Source organism: Neovison vison, chromosome 4 (assembly GCF_020171115.1).
Source record: "Neovison vison isolate M4711 chromosome 4, ASM_NN_V1, whole genome shotgun sequence".
Lineage (NCBI taxonomy): Eukaryota > Metazoa > Chordata > Mammalia > Carnivora > Mustelidae > Neogale > Neogale vison.
The window spans coordinates 9,129,162-9,146,813 of NC_058094.1; the positions used below are offsets into that span (position 1 = coordinate 9,129,162).

The 17,652-nt window shown below is 42.4% G+C and overlaps 1 protein-coding gene across 1 annotated transcript in view; it reads right to left on the bottom strand.

Annotated features, from left to right (window-relative positions):
• The window catches only part of PHF20L1 (PHD finger protein 20 like 1), an 83,286-nt gene that overhangs the window by 10,745 nt on the left and 54,889 nt on the right, over window positions 1-17,652 (bottom strand). The window contains exons 15-16 of the mRNA XM_044244921.1: window positions 3,826-3,990; window positions 155-336 (exon numbers count right to left, since the gene is read on the bottom strand). Of these exons, the coding sequence (XP_044100856.1) occupies window positions 155-336; window positions 3,826-3,990 (347 nt within the window). The remainder of the gene's footprint in view (window positions 1-154; window positions 337-3,825; window positions 3,991-17,652) is intronic.

Below are 17,652 nucleotides of genomic sequence, written 5' to 3' on the forward strand. Positions count from 1 at the left end.
AGAGACCTTCCCGTCATTACTACTGGGATTTTAAACACAATAAGCAAGAGACCAGTCTTCAGTAAGACCACGAGTGACAAAAGAACACACACGCCCTGATGTGCTCGCTGAGCACCTGAAATGATTATTTGCCACAACAAGGAAGACCGGTTACCTGGATCATGAAGCCGTTTTCCTCATCCATTTCACAAATACACCGCACAATCTCATTAAGAGCATCGTCTTCATCCTGAGATTCCTCAAAATTGGTTGAATCAAAGTCCTGATTGTACTCATCCCCACTGAGAAGCAAACTCTCTGTTGAAGAATCATCTAGGAATTCCACATCGGATAAATCTAGAATATACACAAAGGTATACTCAGCGTATTTTTTCCTATGCTTGTGTCACTCTTCCAGATAGAAAGGCGCTAAAGGAAGTGATAATAAGCTATTAAGTATATAAAAAGGAAGGCCAGACATATGGGATTGGCATATGTCTCTGAACAAAGAAACAAGTCATTTTTGAAGAGATAGTTATGATTGGCTTTACATCTTAACATCTACACTATTACAATTAACTTGGAAAGTATCCCTCGTCTTGATGCTTATAGAGGTCATGGCTAAGGGTGGTAATAATTCAAATTTGCATAGTTTTCAAATGCTTTCACAAACATTAGTCCTTTTCATCCTCTCCAGAACACAGCTTGTAAAAAGAATGGATTATGTTCTTTGCACGACAGTCAAGGCACGTCAGCAAAAAGGAGTATGCGTGCGGTAACATCCACACTGCCGTTCCTGACGGCATCAGAATCCTCAACCACCAGCACACTTACTGCGCAGCAGGTACTATTCTAAGCACTTCAAACAGAAGATCTATTACTTGCTCGAACAGTGCGGCCAGCTAACAGTCGAGCTGACTGCAGGCAGGACTGCCTGACTCCAGAGCCTGTGCTCTCAATGTCACCACTGCTCCTGAAACTGTGATCACAAGTTCCCTATGTAGAGTTCTAAAATTTCACTTGGCTTAAAATATTTTAAAACTGAGTAGGGCGCCTGGGTGGCTCAGTGGGTTGAGCCGCTGCCTTCGGCTCAGGTCATGATCTCAGGGTCCTGGGTTCGAGTCCCGCATCGGGCTCTCTGCTCAGCAGGGAGCCTGCTTCCTCCCCTCTCTCTCTGCCTGCCTCTCTGTCTATTTGTGATCTCTGTCAAATAAATAAATAAAATCTTTTAAAAAAAAAAACTGAGTAAGTATATTCTAGAAACTAGATTTATGACCACAACATTTTTTAAAGGCCAGGTTTTAGGTTTGTATTTGTACCACTGCTGATGTCAAAGATGCCAATTTAGCCCAGCCACTGAGGAAGAAGAAAAAAGGAAAAAATCGAGGCAAAACAAGGAAAAATTTATTTACAACAAAGGGAAAGAGATGACGACAGGACACTAAAGGTTTGGCAGGAGTGTGGCTGGAGAAACACGGGGGATGCCTGGTCGAAGACGTGCCTGCTACTGTGAGGCACCTGGAGGCCCCTCAGCGGAGCACCTGAGCGACAGAGGTGGCTCCTTCAGCCTCAGTGTCTCGACCTCTCGTCATGGTCTGCGCCACTCCTGCACCTGCTCCTTACTCACCTCCTCTGTAGAGTGTCAACAGGCCGCAGCACTAAGGGCTCTGCATTCTGAATGCTCCACGGCCAGGGCTTAGAAGGAAGCCTGCTATATGCAGTAAGCTGCTCCAGAATGCTCCTGAAGGAGCTAAGGAGGGAGTCCATAGCCAGAGAAAATTCTCTTTCAGACAATCAGACCAGAAAGAAGTTGGCCGGATTTGAACTAAAAAAAGTCATGCTGTTTATATTTGAAATATTTCATGATTTAGTACTTCTTTTACCAGTTTCTATTCTGATTTTTCCCGTTTTTGAATGCTCTCTTTTTGACTTATCCAAAGTTAATGTTTTACAGAAAAATAAACATTTTCTTTTCTTTAGGGCCTTAGGATATCTTGAAGAAAGTGAGGTCAGAAGAAATATTAGAGAAATACAGAAAAATTGTCAAGAAGCAAATCAATTAGGCATTATAAAATCCTTCTAATAACAAGATAAGCAGTCTTGAGAACCGAGAGGGGAAATTTCACTCATTCCTCATTTTACTATCTTAAATCCAAAACTAGTATTTTCTCTTGGGCCTTCCTGAACACAAGGTTCATGTTTCAAAATGGCAGACCGGAACGCGAGTGAACAGTTCCAAGCACAGCTGCAGCATACGTGTGGCCTTACGTGGATGGCAATCAGAACAGAATTCATACATTTACAACTATTATCATTGAAAGGAATTAGCATGTGTCACACATATGTTTTCATGGCCAAATAACCAGGTTTTATGGCGTTAGAATACAAATTTAACATACTGGCCAGAAAACCTAGTTTGAATAACCAATTCCCAAGCATCAAACAAATGTTTGGCTGAATTCTAAGGCCTGAGTAAATGGCTCCATGGATTCAAAGTTAAAAAGAAATGCAAATTTAAAAAAAAAAAGTTCCCTCTCGTACTGAAATACCACATGGACAACAGCTCCAACAGAGAGGCCACAGGAACACCATTTTCTTGAACTATCACTGCTGTTTCCCCAGACACATTCTCTAAGTGGTGATTCCAGATCAGCATCACCCGGGAGCTCATTAGGTGTCAGGCATTCTGAGGAGGTCCAGGAAAGTGTTTTACCAAGCTTCCCAGGTGGTTCTGCGGCATGCTAACACTTGAGAACCTCTGGCCAACGCCCCGCACCCGGTACCAACGCCCCTCCTCCCTCCCGGCTCAGGGCTCGGTCACACACCGGCAAACGCCGGGGACACGCGCCTTCAACACTCTTGCCACTAAGCTCTCACACGTCTAGTTCCGACAGCACGGCCACCCCGCTATCCTCTCCGCTCTCCAGCACTCTGCGTAAGGAGGTGACTTTCTGACCTCGACGGCCCCAAAAAAGAGTATCCTTATGTGACTGTCAACCCTAAGAATGACTCAGGAACTCCATCTGCCCTCCTAGAAATCTCATTTGTGCTCTGCAGCACACCTCTGGATCGGTCATTTCAGAGCATCACAGTGACAGCTGTCACACACACGTGGGGTGAAGAGCCACTGGCCCAAAAGGGAACAGAGGACTTGTGCTTGTTAGAAAAGGAAGAGAGAGTTTGTCCTCCCTCCCCTCTATGTTTGAAAATGTTAAATCTCCAAACTGCCTGGTGCTTATTTTAGGAGGAAGGGAAGATGGCACTTTTCTCCACAGGAGGCTAGACAGGAGTTAGGCCTGGAAGAAAACAAGTGGTATCCGTGCAAACAAAAACACATCACCTAGGACCTACCATGCTGGGCCCTCAGAAGAAAGGTGAAGGCCGGAAGCGAGCTCAGCCGTCAGTACCCCAGGGGTTTCACAAAAGATGAAGACCCCATCCCTCATTCTAGTCTCCAGCCATTGCCATCGGGGTCTGCATGGGGAGAGACTCCCTCCCACTGCTGGGAGCCCTGGAAGGCGAGTACACTCAAGCCCCAGCTGCCAGGACGGCCGGCAGGGCAACCTGACAGATTCTGAATTCACATGTAAAACACCCATAACCAGTACGTAGTAGACACTAGGAACTTCCTCACCAGATGTCCTATAATTAATGATAAGAGCCAATTTTACTTTATAGAAATTTTACAAAGTAGCTCAACTTGCAAAGGTTGAGATTTTCCTATTAGTTTCTGGGATAACTTCTTCAATAGCGTGCTCAGATAAGCCCTCACTGAAGTATGTTTCCAGCTCAGTTCCCCATTTAATAATCTTAAGACTTGTTTAAGCATTACATGATTACACATACTTTCACCACTAAGATCAACTGACAAAATTGCCCTCGGGTACTGATATGTTGTATTTTTCTCCGTAAACATGCTTCGCAGAGCCAGAGAACTCCCAGAAGATCGAGTTAGTGGAGAAGAGCACCTTTCCAGAAATTCTAGAGAACTGTCTTCATAGTCTGAATAGTCTGCAACATAAGATACATAAAGAAATATTAATAAAGCATCAGGGCATCAGGAAGAGTCACTATAAAAATTAACAAGAAAGTTAAATTTTACAAGACATAAAATAACCATGCCAGCTCCTTCCTCGTCCACGAATACAGCGAGATCGTGGAGTATCCAATCAACTGGGCTGGGGGAGAACAGCCGGGACCCGTACCCCAGGCAATACACACAGACCACCAGGGAGCGCCACGTTCCAGCTGGTATCGATAAAGTCTTGCGAGCGAGTCCAGAAGGGAAAAATGATTATTTCTACAGTTTCTCTCCATTATAATCATGGCTATGTCTACAGTAAGATGTGCAAGATGGAAATTAACTTTTTTCTTTTTGCAATTTGTAAAGAGGCGCTCCTAATGTGTAGCATGTCAATTATCACACTGGCAACTGATACATTTTTCAGCAAAAAACATTTCAATGAAATTATGTGGTCCTAAAAGAAATTAACCCGAGTCCAATCCTCCTCAGCTTAGCAAGAGCCATGCAGACAGAGGACAGGAAGCAGCCGCCTGCAGCGTCCAGGTGAGCTGGCTCTGCTGACAGGGACAGACAGGAGAGGGCAGGATTCGGGGCCCTGGGAAGGCTCCGGAGCAGAGGAGAGCCTGGCACACTGAAAATCTGAGGCTGTGGCTGTAGCACAGTGAGGGAGAGAGAGAAGAAATGAGGCTAGAGAGGCAGGGGCAGGTCTGGTTACACATACGTTCTTATTTTTGAGTTGATCCTAAATTCGGCAAAAAGGGCGTGACACAAGTCCGCTTCTGGTTTTCAAAGCCCTCTGGAGCTATGGAAGAGGAAGGGTGCAGGGAGGCGCAGGCAGGGGGCGCCACGGTCTGGCCTGGGAGAGGGCAGCGGGCTTGAAAACGGACAGGGAGCCGCAGCGATCTGCAGGTCTGCGGACCACCGGTCTCTGGGGCCGGCCTGGCGTCAAAAGGGCAGTTTCCAGGCTTCTGCTTGAACTACCAAGAGGTGAGAAGAGGGCCTCTTGGTTGGGGCTGAAGAGTAAGAGGGAGGAGGAGAAACCAGACAAGGATCTGGGTCCAGAGGAAGATATTTCTTTATCAAAGAATTTATTTATTTTAGAGAAAGTACAGGGGGGGGAGACATAGAGGAGTTGGGAGAGGAAGAGGGGGAATCCCTGCTGCGCGCAGGGCGCCACTCAGGGCTCAGTCCCAGGACCCTGAGATCATGACCTGATCTGAAACCAAGCGTAGGCCACTCAATGGACTGAGCCACATAGGTGCCCCCAGAGGCTTTTCAAAGATGGGAGATCCTACACATCGTCTGCAAAAATCTAAAAATGAAGGGAGGCAGGGTGACAAGTGAAGGATTTTAAGAAGAGAAAGACAACAGCCTCCATTGTCATAGAATAGAGGCACAGCAGTTAAAGATGGACATTTGCCTCATAGAGGCAAAGCAGTTAAAGATGGACATACATAGCTAAGCACATAGTTGTGGACAGATGAACAAGTTCTCATCTGGTGGCTTCTATTTCCTCAATGTATATGAGGCAAAGGACACCTAAGGCAGGTTAGGGAATGGAAAGAGGTGGAGGAAAGGTCAAGAGTAGGAAAGCAAGTTTCCAGAAGAGCAGTACCAGTGTAGGTGTGCACTGAGTATCCATCTAAAGTCGGTGGTTGTGGTGGACAAAACAATGGTCCCCAAAGAGGCCCACATTCTAATCCCCAAACCTATGAATGCGTTAGGTTCTGCAGCAAAGTGGAATTAAGGCTGCTAATCAGCTGACCTCAAATTTACCCTGAATTATCTGGGTGGGCCCAATGTAATCACAAGAGTCCCTAAAGACCTGAGTGGCCGTTGCTGGCTTTGAAGATGGTTAGGGGGACGTGAACCAAGACACAGAGAAGCCTCTAGAAGCTAGGAAAGGAAAGAAAATGGATTTTCCCCTAGAGCTTCCCAAAAGGAATGCAGTCCTGCTGACACCTTCGCTTCAGCCCGTCGAGACCCATTTTGCACTCGTGACCTTCAGAACTTTATGATAATAAATCCAGGTCATTTAAGGTCACTGATACGTAGTCCTGTGCCAGCAGCAACTGAACATTAACACAGCGCTCACTGTACATACTATAGCCCAGCCACATCTACTGTGCACCCCTGTGCCAAGCACGATTCTAAGTGTATTAACTGCTAATCCTCCAGCTAACACAATGAGGAAGCTACAGCTGCTAGTGCCATTTCACAAGCCGAAGAACAGAGACTGAAAAGGTTGAACTGCCCAAGAAGACATAGCTTTCTTTGTAAAGTCAGCCTTCAAACACAGGGAGCCTGACTACAGAGCCTTACTCTTAACCAAAAAGCGTGACCAGTGGATTTCAATGTTTCATGTATATACAAACTGGAAAGCCTGGCAAAGCAGATTCCCAGGCCTCGCCGCCAGCAGGTCAGGAGTAGGCACCCGCCCGGACGCTGCAGAAGCTGAGACTGCAGAGCGACCCTGGTACGGCACGGGGCCGCTGCGCCTCTCCTGGCCCCACAGTCTCTACACAGCTTGCCCCATGCCCTCTTACTTGGGCTCAGGGGAGGAAAGGGCATCCGCTAGATGCTAGCTGGCACCGTGTTCAGTACCTGACGAAGATTACCTGACTGAATCCTAAAAGTAAAGCTACACAGCAGAAACTATTACTACCACTTTAGACGAGAGGAAACTGACATTTATACAATTTAAATAACTTGCCAAAGGACGACGAAGTTCCACTTCGCAATGAAAATTTGAACCCAAAGCTCAGCTTTGAAAGTGGCCCTTTGATCAATGACATGTTATATGGCCCGAATGTCAGAATAATGACAGAAACCTCAATTTGGTGGTTACATAAATAAAACAGACTGAAAGATAATCTTTCCACGTGGTATTAGCAACTAAACAATACTTCTTAGCACTCTACACCACACCTGCATTCCCCATGCCAGGCCCCTCTGGCTACAGTGAACAAAGGTCCACGGCTAGCTTTAGGTTAGATCAGCTGTAATCCTCCACATAAAGCCCCTTCCACAATCACCCCTTCCGCGATCACTCACTGTAGACAGAACTTACTCTGTATCACTTTTACCTTCCCAATACTACACGTGCTTCTTACCGCTGTTACAATATGCTGATAAGGCTTGCCTACAAGCTCCTAGAAGGGAGTCTCTGTTTTCACAACACAATGTTCCAGATTATCCTTGCATTTCTCATTCTAGTTCTTTTAAATCTCTCCACGCCTTTTCATATTTTCAGATACAGGAAAGATGAGGAGATAAAGCGACTGGCTCAAAGTAACCAAGTGGCTCAAAGTAACAAAGGTAAAAACTGGCAAGGAGGGGCGCCTGGGTGGCTCAGTGGGTTGAGCCACTGCCTTCGGCTCAGGTCATGATCTCCGGGTCCTGGGATCGAGTCCCGCATCGGGCTCTCTGCTCAGCAGGGAGACTGCTTCCCTCCCTCTCTCTCTCTCTGCCTGCCTCTCTTCCTACTTGTGATCTCTCTGTGTCAAATAAATAAATAAAATCTTAAAAAAAAAAAAAAAAAACTGGCAAGGATGTCACTCTTAAATCCCAACATGGCGATTTCTCCTACGGACAACCGTTAAGAACTTCCTACACCAGCAAAGACAAGTAAAACCTGCTAAAGGGAAGAACGCAGAGTCCAGCAAACACTCTCTAAGGCCCAGGAAGTAACAGAACAAGAGAGCATGATGGTTCAAGTTAAAATTAAGACTGAAACCAGACTCCCTGGGTTTGAATCTGTTTTTCACCGCTCACTAGCCACGTGAGCTTGGACAGCTCTACTTCTTTCAATTCACGGTTTCTAAAATGGGTATAAGAGGCTTCACTGTAAAAAGCATTAGTTAATGGGAGGATTAAATACATCACTGTATAAAAAATGCCTACAGCACATCTAATACATAATAAGCATGGCAGGATATACAAAATAACAATCAGTGTTAAGAATTTTTAAAGCTCCCTGGTTGTAGTAACTGTAGAATAAAATCCATATTATATTAGGAACCTCAAGTAGGAATAATGTGAATGTTTTAAAATTAAGATGTCTTTAAAATTTTCAAGTTATTTAAAACCCCCTATTTCCAGCTTTAAAGACCCCTTTTCTAATTTAATCTGGAGAAGAGTCACTTCCAAGATGAATGTAAATAACCCAGAATAAATTCTCAAATGTAATAATTAATTGCACAGATGCCTGTGATTACCCAACTCCACACCTGCTGTGTATAAAAAGCAATGCTTCTGTGCATCTTTAAGTATTAGCTAGGATTCTATTTACAAAGTTAAGATTTTTCATTTATAGCTCTGATTTTAAAATGTAAACGATATAAAATTCTTTTCAATTAAAAAATATATTAACATGCTTTTAAGGATTAATGGCTCTCTAAAAGCAGGAGTAGTGTAACTGCAGAACACAACTCTGAGGTGCCAATTTTCCTTGCAACCTTTCCTCTCGGTCTTACTAATCCAGATCACGCTCTTTCTTCCAGGACACCACCACCTCCTGCATTCTCCCCAGCGCTGCCAAAATGTGACCCCCTCTTCATTTGTCCTTGGTCAGCCCCTCCCTGTTGTAGCTCCCCCCGCCCCACCCTTACACAGGGTATTAGCACACTAAGATTCTGTGTCTGCTGGGGAGTCCTGGAATCGATCTGTTTGCTGATGTGGCAGAGGGGGACGTGAACAGCTCGCCCTTCCTGCCACGAGGCGTGGCTGTCCCCGCCGCAGTACCCCAGTCCACCAAATCCCCCTGGCCTCTGGTCACTTGGGAGTTCACCTGGCAGTATGATATGTGGTCTGAAGCTTCAAATGCGTTTGTGATGAGTGGTTTTTGTTTATGAAGCTCCAGAAAAAATCAGGAGTCTGGGCCCCAGGGGCCCGTATGTCAAAGGGCGGGGTGAGGGGAGAACACCCGAGGGGCAGTGCGGGCACCCGAGCACACAGATAGGTTCAAGACATTCTCTGGAAAGTAGTTTCAAGCTTTTCAATCATCTGTTTGATCCTATGTCAAATGTACGCTGGCAGCTTTTGGGTGACAGAATGTAGAAACAATTAGATGTGATTTGGGGCATAATGAGGGAATTAAAAATCTGAAGAATTTACCACCAATTACTGACTTGGAAATTTCCCAGTTGGCTTTCAAGTTTTTAAAACTGGCTTTTAGGGATGCCTGGGTGGCTTAGTCAGTTAAACGTCTGCCTTTGGCTCACGTCATGATCCCAGGGTCCTGGGATGGAGCCCCACAGTGGGCTCTTTGCTCAACGGGGAGTCTGCTTCTCCCTCTCTCCCTGACCCTCCTCCCCCGGCTCATGCTCTTTCTCTCTCTGACAAATAAAATCTTTTTAAAAATTTAAATAAAAAACCTGGTTTTTACAAGTGTTTAATGAATATGAAAAAAACCCTGGTATGACATAAAGCATGTCAGTCAATACCACAAAATACTGAGGTGCCTGTCACATAGTTGAAGAGAACCCTGTCCTCACTTTTGAAGGTCCTGCTGTACCATTTTCCCATTTGAACTGATAAATTCCCCACCTCAGAGGTTACCATGTCCTGAAATTCTGCTCACCATTCTCTCGCTGTTCTTTACGCTTCTGCTACTTTTTGCTACTTTATGCTGTTGCTATGTTCCCATACAGTTTTGTATTACAACTTTTTGATCTTTACATATAAAAAATCGTATTACACGCTTTCTTCAGTGATTTTTAGCTTATCATTTTGTTCCTGAGATTCCTGTGGATATAGTTCATTTATTTACATAGTGATACAGATTCCACGGAATCAGTGTGTGACATCTGATGGGTATCTGGGCTGTCAGCGCTGCTATGGCCATTCTCATAAATGCCTCCTGATGGGTCATGAGAGCCTAGTTAGGAACTCTAAGTTACATGGCGAGCACACTTGCCAATGGCCGCTTTCCACAGTAGTCAGTATTGTGTCTCCACTGCCTTAGCAACATCTGATACCATCCATCTTGTAACTTTTGCACAGATAGCAGCTAGATAATAGATGCCGATAGGTATTAAAAATTACATTAATGCTGCTTCTCATAAGATTGGACATCACGTTACATATTCATCTTACCACTTTACCAAAGAGATTTCCAATTCTGTGAAAATACCTGTTAAAATCTTCTGCCTATTTTCATACTAGGAAATTTTTCTTTCTATTCTAGACTTGTAAGTTCAAAACAGAATATGAATACCAATCCTTTGTCAGATGCACCTGTTGCAGTGTTTTCTGACGGTCTGTGCTGTCTCTTCACCCTCTGTGTAATAGTTGCATTTTTTTCCCCCTGTAAGGGAATTTCTCTTATTTTTTAATTTTTTTTTCTTTTTATCTTTTGATACCCTCACCCACTTCTCCTACCCCTACCCCCTGCTTTTGGCAACCAATATCTGTTCTCTGTATCTATGAGGGTTCTTTTTTTTCTCCCTTAAGATTCCACATATAAATGAGATGATATGGTATTCGTCTTTATCTTATTTCACATAGCATGATGACTTCAAGGTCCACCCACATTGTCACAAATGGCAAGATTTCATTCTTTACTGTGACTAATACCCCACTGTGTGTGTCTGTGTACACAAATTCTTTATCCATTCATCCATCAGTGGACACTTAGGTTGTTTCCCCAACTTGGCTACTGTGAATAATGCTACAATGAATATGAGGGTGCATTTATCTCTTCAAATTAGTGTTTTGTTTTCTTTGGACAAATATCACATGGTAGAATTGCTGAATAAGGTTATTTCTTAATGTTTTAATGTTCTGAGGAACCTCCATACTGTTTCCCAGTGGCTGCATTCCCTCCGATGTGCAGAATGGTTCTCTTTTCTCCACATCCTCACTAACACTTGTTGTCTTTTGGCAACTGCCATTCTAACAGGTGTGAGATGTTACCTCATTGGGGTTTTGACTTGCATCTTCCTAATGACTGATGATGCTGAGTATCTTTTTATGTACCTTTTAGCCATGTGTACATCTTCTATGGAGAAATGTCTATTTCAATCTTCTGCCCAGTTTTTAATTAAACTGTGTTTTTGCGATTGAGTTTTAAAAGGTTTTTAAAAATATATTTTGGGGGGCGCCTGGGTGGCTCAGTGGGTTAAGCCGCTGCCTTCGGCTCAGGTCATGATCTCAGGGTCCTGGGATCGAGTCCCGCATCGGGTTCTCTGCTCACAGGGAAGCCTGCTTCCCCCTCTCTCTCTGCCTGCCTCTCTGTCTACTTGTGATCTACTTGTGATAAATAAATAAAATCTTTAAAAAATATATATATATATATATGGTATTAGCCCCTTATCAGACAGATAATTTGCAAACATTTTCTTATTCAGTAGGTTGTCTTTTTCATTTTGTTGATAGTTTCCTTTGCAGTGCAATAACTTCTCAGTATGACGTATTTCTGTTTATTTTTGTTTTTGTATCAGATTTAAAAAAAACTCACCACCAAGACCTAGGGCAAGGAGGTTATTAACCACGTTTTCTTCTAGGAGTTTTAAGGTCTGGGGTCTTCTGTACAAGTCTTTAATCCACTTTGAGTTAACTTTTTGTTTGGTATAAGACTGTGGTCAAGTTTCAATCTCTTCCATATGGTTGGCCAGTCTTCAGCACTACTTATTAAAGAACCCCCTTGCCCCATTGTATATTCTGGGCTCCATGCTCATTAAGTAATTCACCATATATGTGAGAGTTTATTTCTGGGCTATTATCTTCCATTAATCTAAGTGTCTGCTTTTATGTTAATACCATGACATTTTAATTACTGTAGCTTTATAGTATTTGAAATCAGAAAGTGCAATGCCTCCAGCTTTGCTCCTTTCAAGGTTGCTCTGGCTATTTGGGGTTTTTGGTGGTTTTACAAATTTTAGAAATAGTTATTCCATTTCTTTGAAAAACGTCCTTGGAATTTTGATTGGGATTGCAATGAATCTGTAGATTGTGTAGCAATAGTAAGGGCAATTTAACAGTACTGCTTCTCCTAGACCATGAGCATAAAATATCTTTCCATTCATTTGCATCTTCTTCAATTTCTTAATCTTTAACATCTTAGTACACCAAAATATATGTCTTATATTTTATATATTTATTTTTATATTTACATTGTATATTACATTTTATATTTAAAAAGGTATTTTATAGGGGCGCCTGGGTGGCTCAGTGGGTTAAAGCCTCTGCCTTCCGCTCAGGTCATGATCCCAGGTCCTGGGATGGAGCCCCGCATCGGGCTCTCTGCTCAGCAGGGAGCCTGTTGCCCTTCCTTTCTCTCTCTGCCTGCCTCTCTGCCTGACTGTGATCTCTGTATGTCAAATAAATAAATAAAATTTTTTTTAAAAAAAGGTATTTTATAATATACAGGGGTCTTTCACTCCCTTGGTTAAGTTTATTCCTAAATATTTTATTCTTTTTGATACAATTGTAAATAGGATTATTTTCTTGATTTCTCTTTCTGGTAGTTTGTTATCAGTGAATAGAAATGCAAGATTTTTCTGTATTGATTTTGTATTCTGCAACTTCACTAAATCTGTTTAAAGTTCTAATAGTTTTTTGATAGAGTCTTTAGAGTTTTCTGTATATAATATCATGTCATCTGCAAAGAGTGGCAGTTTTATTTCTTCCTTCCCAATTTGGAAGCCTTTTTTTCCCCCCCCTTGCCTAACTGCTCTGGCTAGGACTTCCAAAACTATGTTGAATAAAAGTGGCAAGAGTGGGCATCTTTTTCTTGTGCCTGATCTTAAAGCAAAGGCTTTCATCTTCCCACCACTGACTATGATGTTAGCTGTGGGTTTGTCTTATATAGGCCTTTATTACGTTGAGTTACATTCTCTCTATACCTGCTTTGCTCAGTTTTTATCATAAATAAATGTTAAATTCTGTCAAATGCTTTTTCTGCATCTACTGAGATGATGTGATTTTTATTCTTTATTTTATTAACATGGTAAAACACACTAACTTATTTGCAGATGTTGAACCATCTTTGTATCCCCAAGAATAAATCCCACTTCATCATGGTACATGATCCTTTTAGCATATTATTGAGTTTGGTTTGCTAATATTTTGTTGAGGATTTCTGCATCAATGCTCATCAGGGATATCTGCCTGTGATTTTCTTTTCTTACAGGGCCCCTGTCCGGTTTTAGTATTACCAGGGTAATGCTGGCCTCATAAAATGAGTTTGCAAGTTTCCTCCTCTTCTTTTTTTTTTTTTTTTTTTTTGGAAGCGTCTGAGAGTTTGCAAGAGTTTAAGAAAAGAGTTTGGTACTAATTCTTCTTTGAGTATCTAGTAGAATTAACCAGCAAGACCATTCAGTTCTGAACGTTTTTTGTTCGGAGGTTTCTAATTACTGATTCAATCTCCTTACTAGTAATCAGTCAGTTTAGATTTTCTATTTATTAAGCTTTATTTTCATGATTTAGCTTTGGTATTTTGTATGTTTCTAGAAATTCATCCATTTTTTCTAGATTGTCCAATTTTTTGGCATATAACTGCTCATAGTAGTGCCTTTGGGTTCTCTGCATTTCTGTCATATCACTGTAACATTTCCTGTCACATTCTATTTATTTCATTCTGTTTTCTCGATAAGTCTAGCTAAAGGCTTATCAATTTTTTTCTATTACCATCTCCCTTTCATCAAGTAATCCCAAAATCCCCAAAAAGACACCCCCCCCCAAAAAGAATGTTTTAGCTGAACATGTACTAACTTCCCTAAATAAAACAGAAACACATGTAATGGCTTTTCTATTTATCCAATCTACTTTTACGAGGCTTATCAATTTTGTTTGCTTTCTCAAAGAACCAGTTCTTAGTTTCACTGATCTTCTCTATTTATTTCTGTTCTAATTTTTATTATTTCCGTTCTTCTAATAAGTTTGAGCTTTCTTTCTTCTCCTGTTTCTATTTTCTTGAGATGAATAATAGAGAATTTTCTTGTTTCTGGAGGAAGGCATTTATCCCTAGGAACTCCTCTCGTACAACTGTTTTCGCTGTATTCCATGAATTTTGGTGTATTTCCATTTTCGTTTGTCTCAAGGCGGTTTGCCTCCCTTCTGATTTATTCTCTGACCCACTGATTGTTCAGCATGTGGTTTAATCTCCACATATTGACAAAGTTCCCAGTTTTCTCCATGTAATTTCTAATTTCTTATTACTTATTGTGGTCAGAAAAGATGTCTAAGAGGATCTGAATCCCCCTAAATTTATTAAGATTTGTTTTATGGCCAAACATATGATCTGACATTGAAAACGTTCTATGTACAATTGACAAGAATGGGTATTCTTCTACTTTTGGATGTTTCTGGTTGGATGGTCAACCCATTGATGTAAGTGGGACATTAAAATTCCTTACTATTATTGTATTGCTGGGTACATCTCCCCTTGGATCTGGCAATATTTACTTTTTACATTTAGGAGCTCCTATATATAGGGTACATAAGTATTTATGAATATTGTATCATCTTATTGGACTGACCACTTTATCACCATGTGGCACTTATCTTTGCCTCTTATTACTGTCTGTTTTAAAGTTTATTTTGTGATAAAAATATAGCTACTTCAGCTTTTTTCTGGTTTCCATCTGCATGGAATTATCTTTTCACCTTCTGGGACCCCTACAATGTGAAAGTTAGACTATTTTATATTCTCCCAGCAGCCCCTTAATCTATCCTAACCTATCCCTTTTCTCTTTTTTGTTGCTCTGATTGGGTGAAATCAGTTGTTTTGTCTTTGAGTTCACAGATCCCTTCCTCTGCTTCATCTAGTTGCCACGTTAAACTATAGCTAAAAAGTAATTCTTCTCTTTATTCTTTTGAAGACTGACTGTATTATTTTTGGCTTCTTACTCTTCCACTGTAAGTTGTAGAACTGAAGCTCATAACCTTGAGATCATAACCCTGAGATCATGGGTGTGGAGTCTGTTTGAGAGTCTCTCTCTCTCTCTCTCCCTCTGACCCCTCCCTCCTGGCTCATGTGAGTGCTCTCTCTCCCTTCCTCTCCTACTCTCTCCAATAAATCAATCTTTACCCTCCCTTTGGTAGTGTTTTTTGACCCATGAATTATTTGAAAATGTGTGGCAGGGGGGAGGAGTCAAGATGGCGGAGAAGTAGCAGGCTGAGACTACTTCAGCTAGCAGGAGATCAGCTAGAGAGCTTATCTAAAGATTGCAAACACCTGCAAATCCATCGGCAGATCGAAGAGAAGAAGAACAGCAATTCTAGAAACAGAAAAACAACCACTTTCTGAAAGGTAGGACTGGCGGAGAAGTGAATCCAAAGCGACGGGAAGATAGACCCCGGGGGGAGGGGCCGGCTCCCGGCAAGCGGCGGAGCAACGGACACAAAATCGGGAATTTTAAAAGTCTGTGCCACTGAGGGACATCGCTCCGGAGGCTAAACCGGGGCGAAGCCCACGCGGGGTCGGCGTGGCCTCAGGTCCCGCGGGGTCACAGAAGGATCGGGGGTGTCTGAGTGTCGCAGAGCTTGCGGATATTGGAGCGGGAAAGCCGGCTGCAGAGACAGAGCCGACAGTGAGCTCGCAGCTCGGGGTTGCCTTGAACCGGCCGCAGGCTCGGTGAGCTCGGAGCGCGGCCGGAGGTCAGGCAGACGCGAGTTACTGGGAGCTGTTCGCTGAGGGCGCACAGGGGAGCGGGGCCCCGGGCTCTCGGCTCCTCCGGGCCGGAGACCAGGAGGCCGCCATTTGTATTCCCGTCCTCCGGAACTCTACGGAAAGCGCTCAGGGAACAAAAGCTCCTGAAAGCAAAGCCGAGCAGATCACTCAGCCCGGCCCCTGGTAAGGGCGGGGCAATTCCGCCTGGGGCAAAGACACTTGAGAATCACTACACCAGGCCCCTCCCCCAGAAGATCAACAAGAAATCCAGGCAAAACCAATTCACCTACCAAGGAGTGCGGTTTCAATACCAAGGAGAGCAGCAGAATTCCAGAGGAGGAGAAAGCAAAGCACGGAACTTACGGCTTTCTCCCTGTGATTTTTTAGTCTTACAGTTAATTTAATTTTTTTCCTTTTCATTTTTTTTTTCTTCTGCTAAAAATTTTTTTTAACTTTTACCCTTTTCTTTTTTAACGTTTTTTAACTAGTTTATCTAATACATATATTTTTTCGTTTTTATACTTTTCTTTATTCGTTTTCTTTTTTTTTCTTTTCTTTTTCTTTCTTTCTTTTTGAACCTCTTTTTATCCCCTTTCTTCGCCCTCACGATTTGGGATCTCTTCTGATTTAGTTAAAGCATATCCTCCTGGGGTTGTTGCCACCCTTTTAGTATTTTATTTGCTCCTTCATATACTCTTATCTGGACAAAATGACAAGGTGGAAAAATTCACCACAAAAAAAAGAACAAGAGGCAGTACCGAAGGCTAGGGACCTAATCAATACAGACATTGGTAATATGTCAGATCTAGAGTTCTGACAATTCTCAAGGTTCTAGCCGGGCTCGAAAAAGGCATGGAAGATATTAGAGAAACCCTCTTGGGAGGTATAAAAGCCCTTTCTGGAGAAATAAAAGAACTAAAATCTAACCAAGTTGAAATCAAAAAAGCTATTAATGAGGTGCAATCAAAAATGGAGGCTCTCACTGCTAGGATAAATGAGGCAGAAGAAAGAATTAGCGATCTAGAAGACCAAATGACAGAGAATAAAGAAGCTGAGCAAAAGAGGGACAAACAGCTACTGGACCACGAGAGCAGAATTCGAGAGATAAGTGACACCATAAGACAAAACAACATCAGAATAATTGGGATTCCAGAAGAAGAAGACAGAGAGAGGGAGCCGAAGGTATACGGGAGAGAATTATTGGGGAGAATTTCCCCAATATGGCAAAGGGAACGAGCATCAAAATTCAGGAGGTTCAGAGAACGCCCCTCAAAATCAATAAGAATAGGCCCACACCACGTCACCTAATAGTAAAATTGACAAGTCTTAGAGACAAAGAGAAAATCCTGAAAGCAGCCCGGGAAAAGAAGTCTGTAACATACAATGGTAAAAATATTAGATTGGCAGCTGACTTATCCACAGAGACCTGGCAGGCCAGAAAGAGCTGGCATGATATATTCAGAGCACTAAATGAGAAAAACATGCAGCCAAGAATACTATATCCAGCTAGGCTATCATTGAAAATAGAAGGAGAGATTAAAAGCTTCCAGGACAAACAAAAACTGAAAGAATTTGCAAACACCAAACCAGCTCTACAGGAAATATTGAAAGAGGTCCTCTAAGCAAAGAGAGAGCCTACAAGTGGTAGATCAGAAAGGAACAGAGACAATATACAGTAACAGTCACTTTACAGGCAATACAATGGCACTAAATTCATATCTCTCAATAGTTACCCTGAATGTTAATGGGCTAAATGCCCCAATCAAAAGACACAGGGCATCAGAATGGATAAAAAACAAAGCCATCTATATGTTGCCTCCAAGAAACTCATTTTATGCCCGAAGACACCTCCAGATTTAAAGTGAGGGGGTGGAAAAGAATTTACCATGCTAATGGACATCAGAAGAAAGCAGGAGTGGCAATCCTTGTATCAGATCAATTAGATTTTAAGCCAAAGACTATAATAAAGAGATGAGGAAGGACATTATATCATACTCAAAGGGTCTGTCCCACAAGAAGATCTAACAATTTTAAA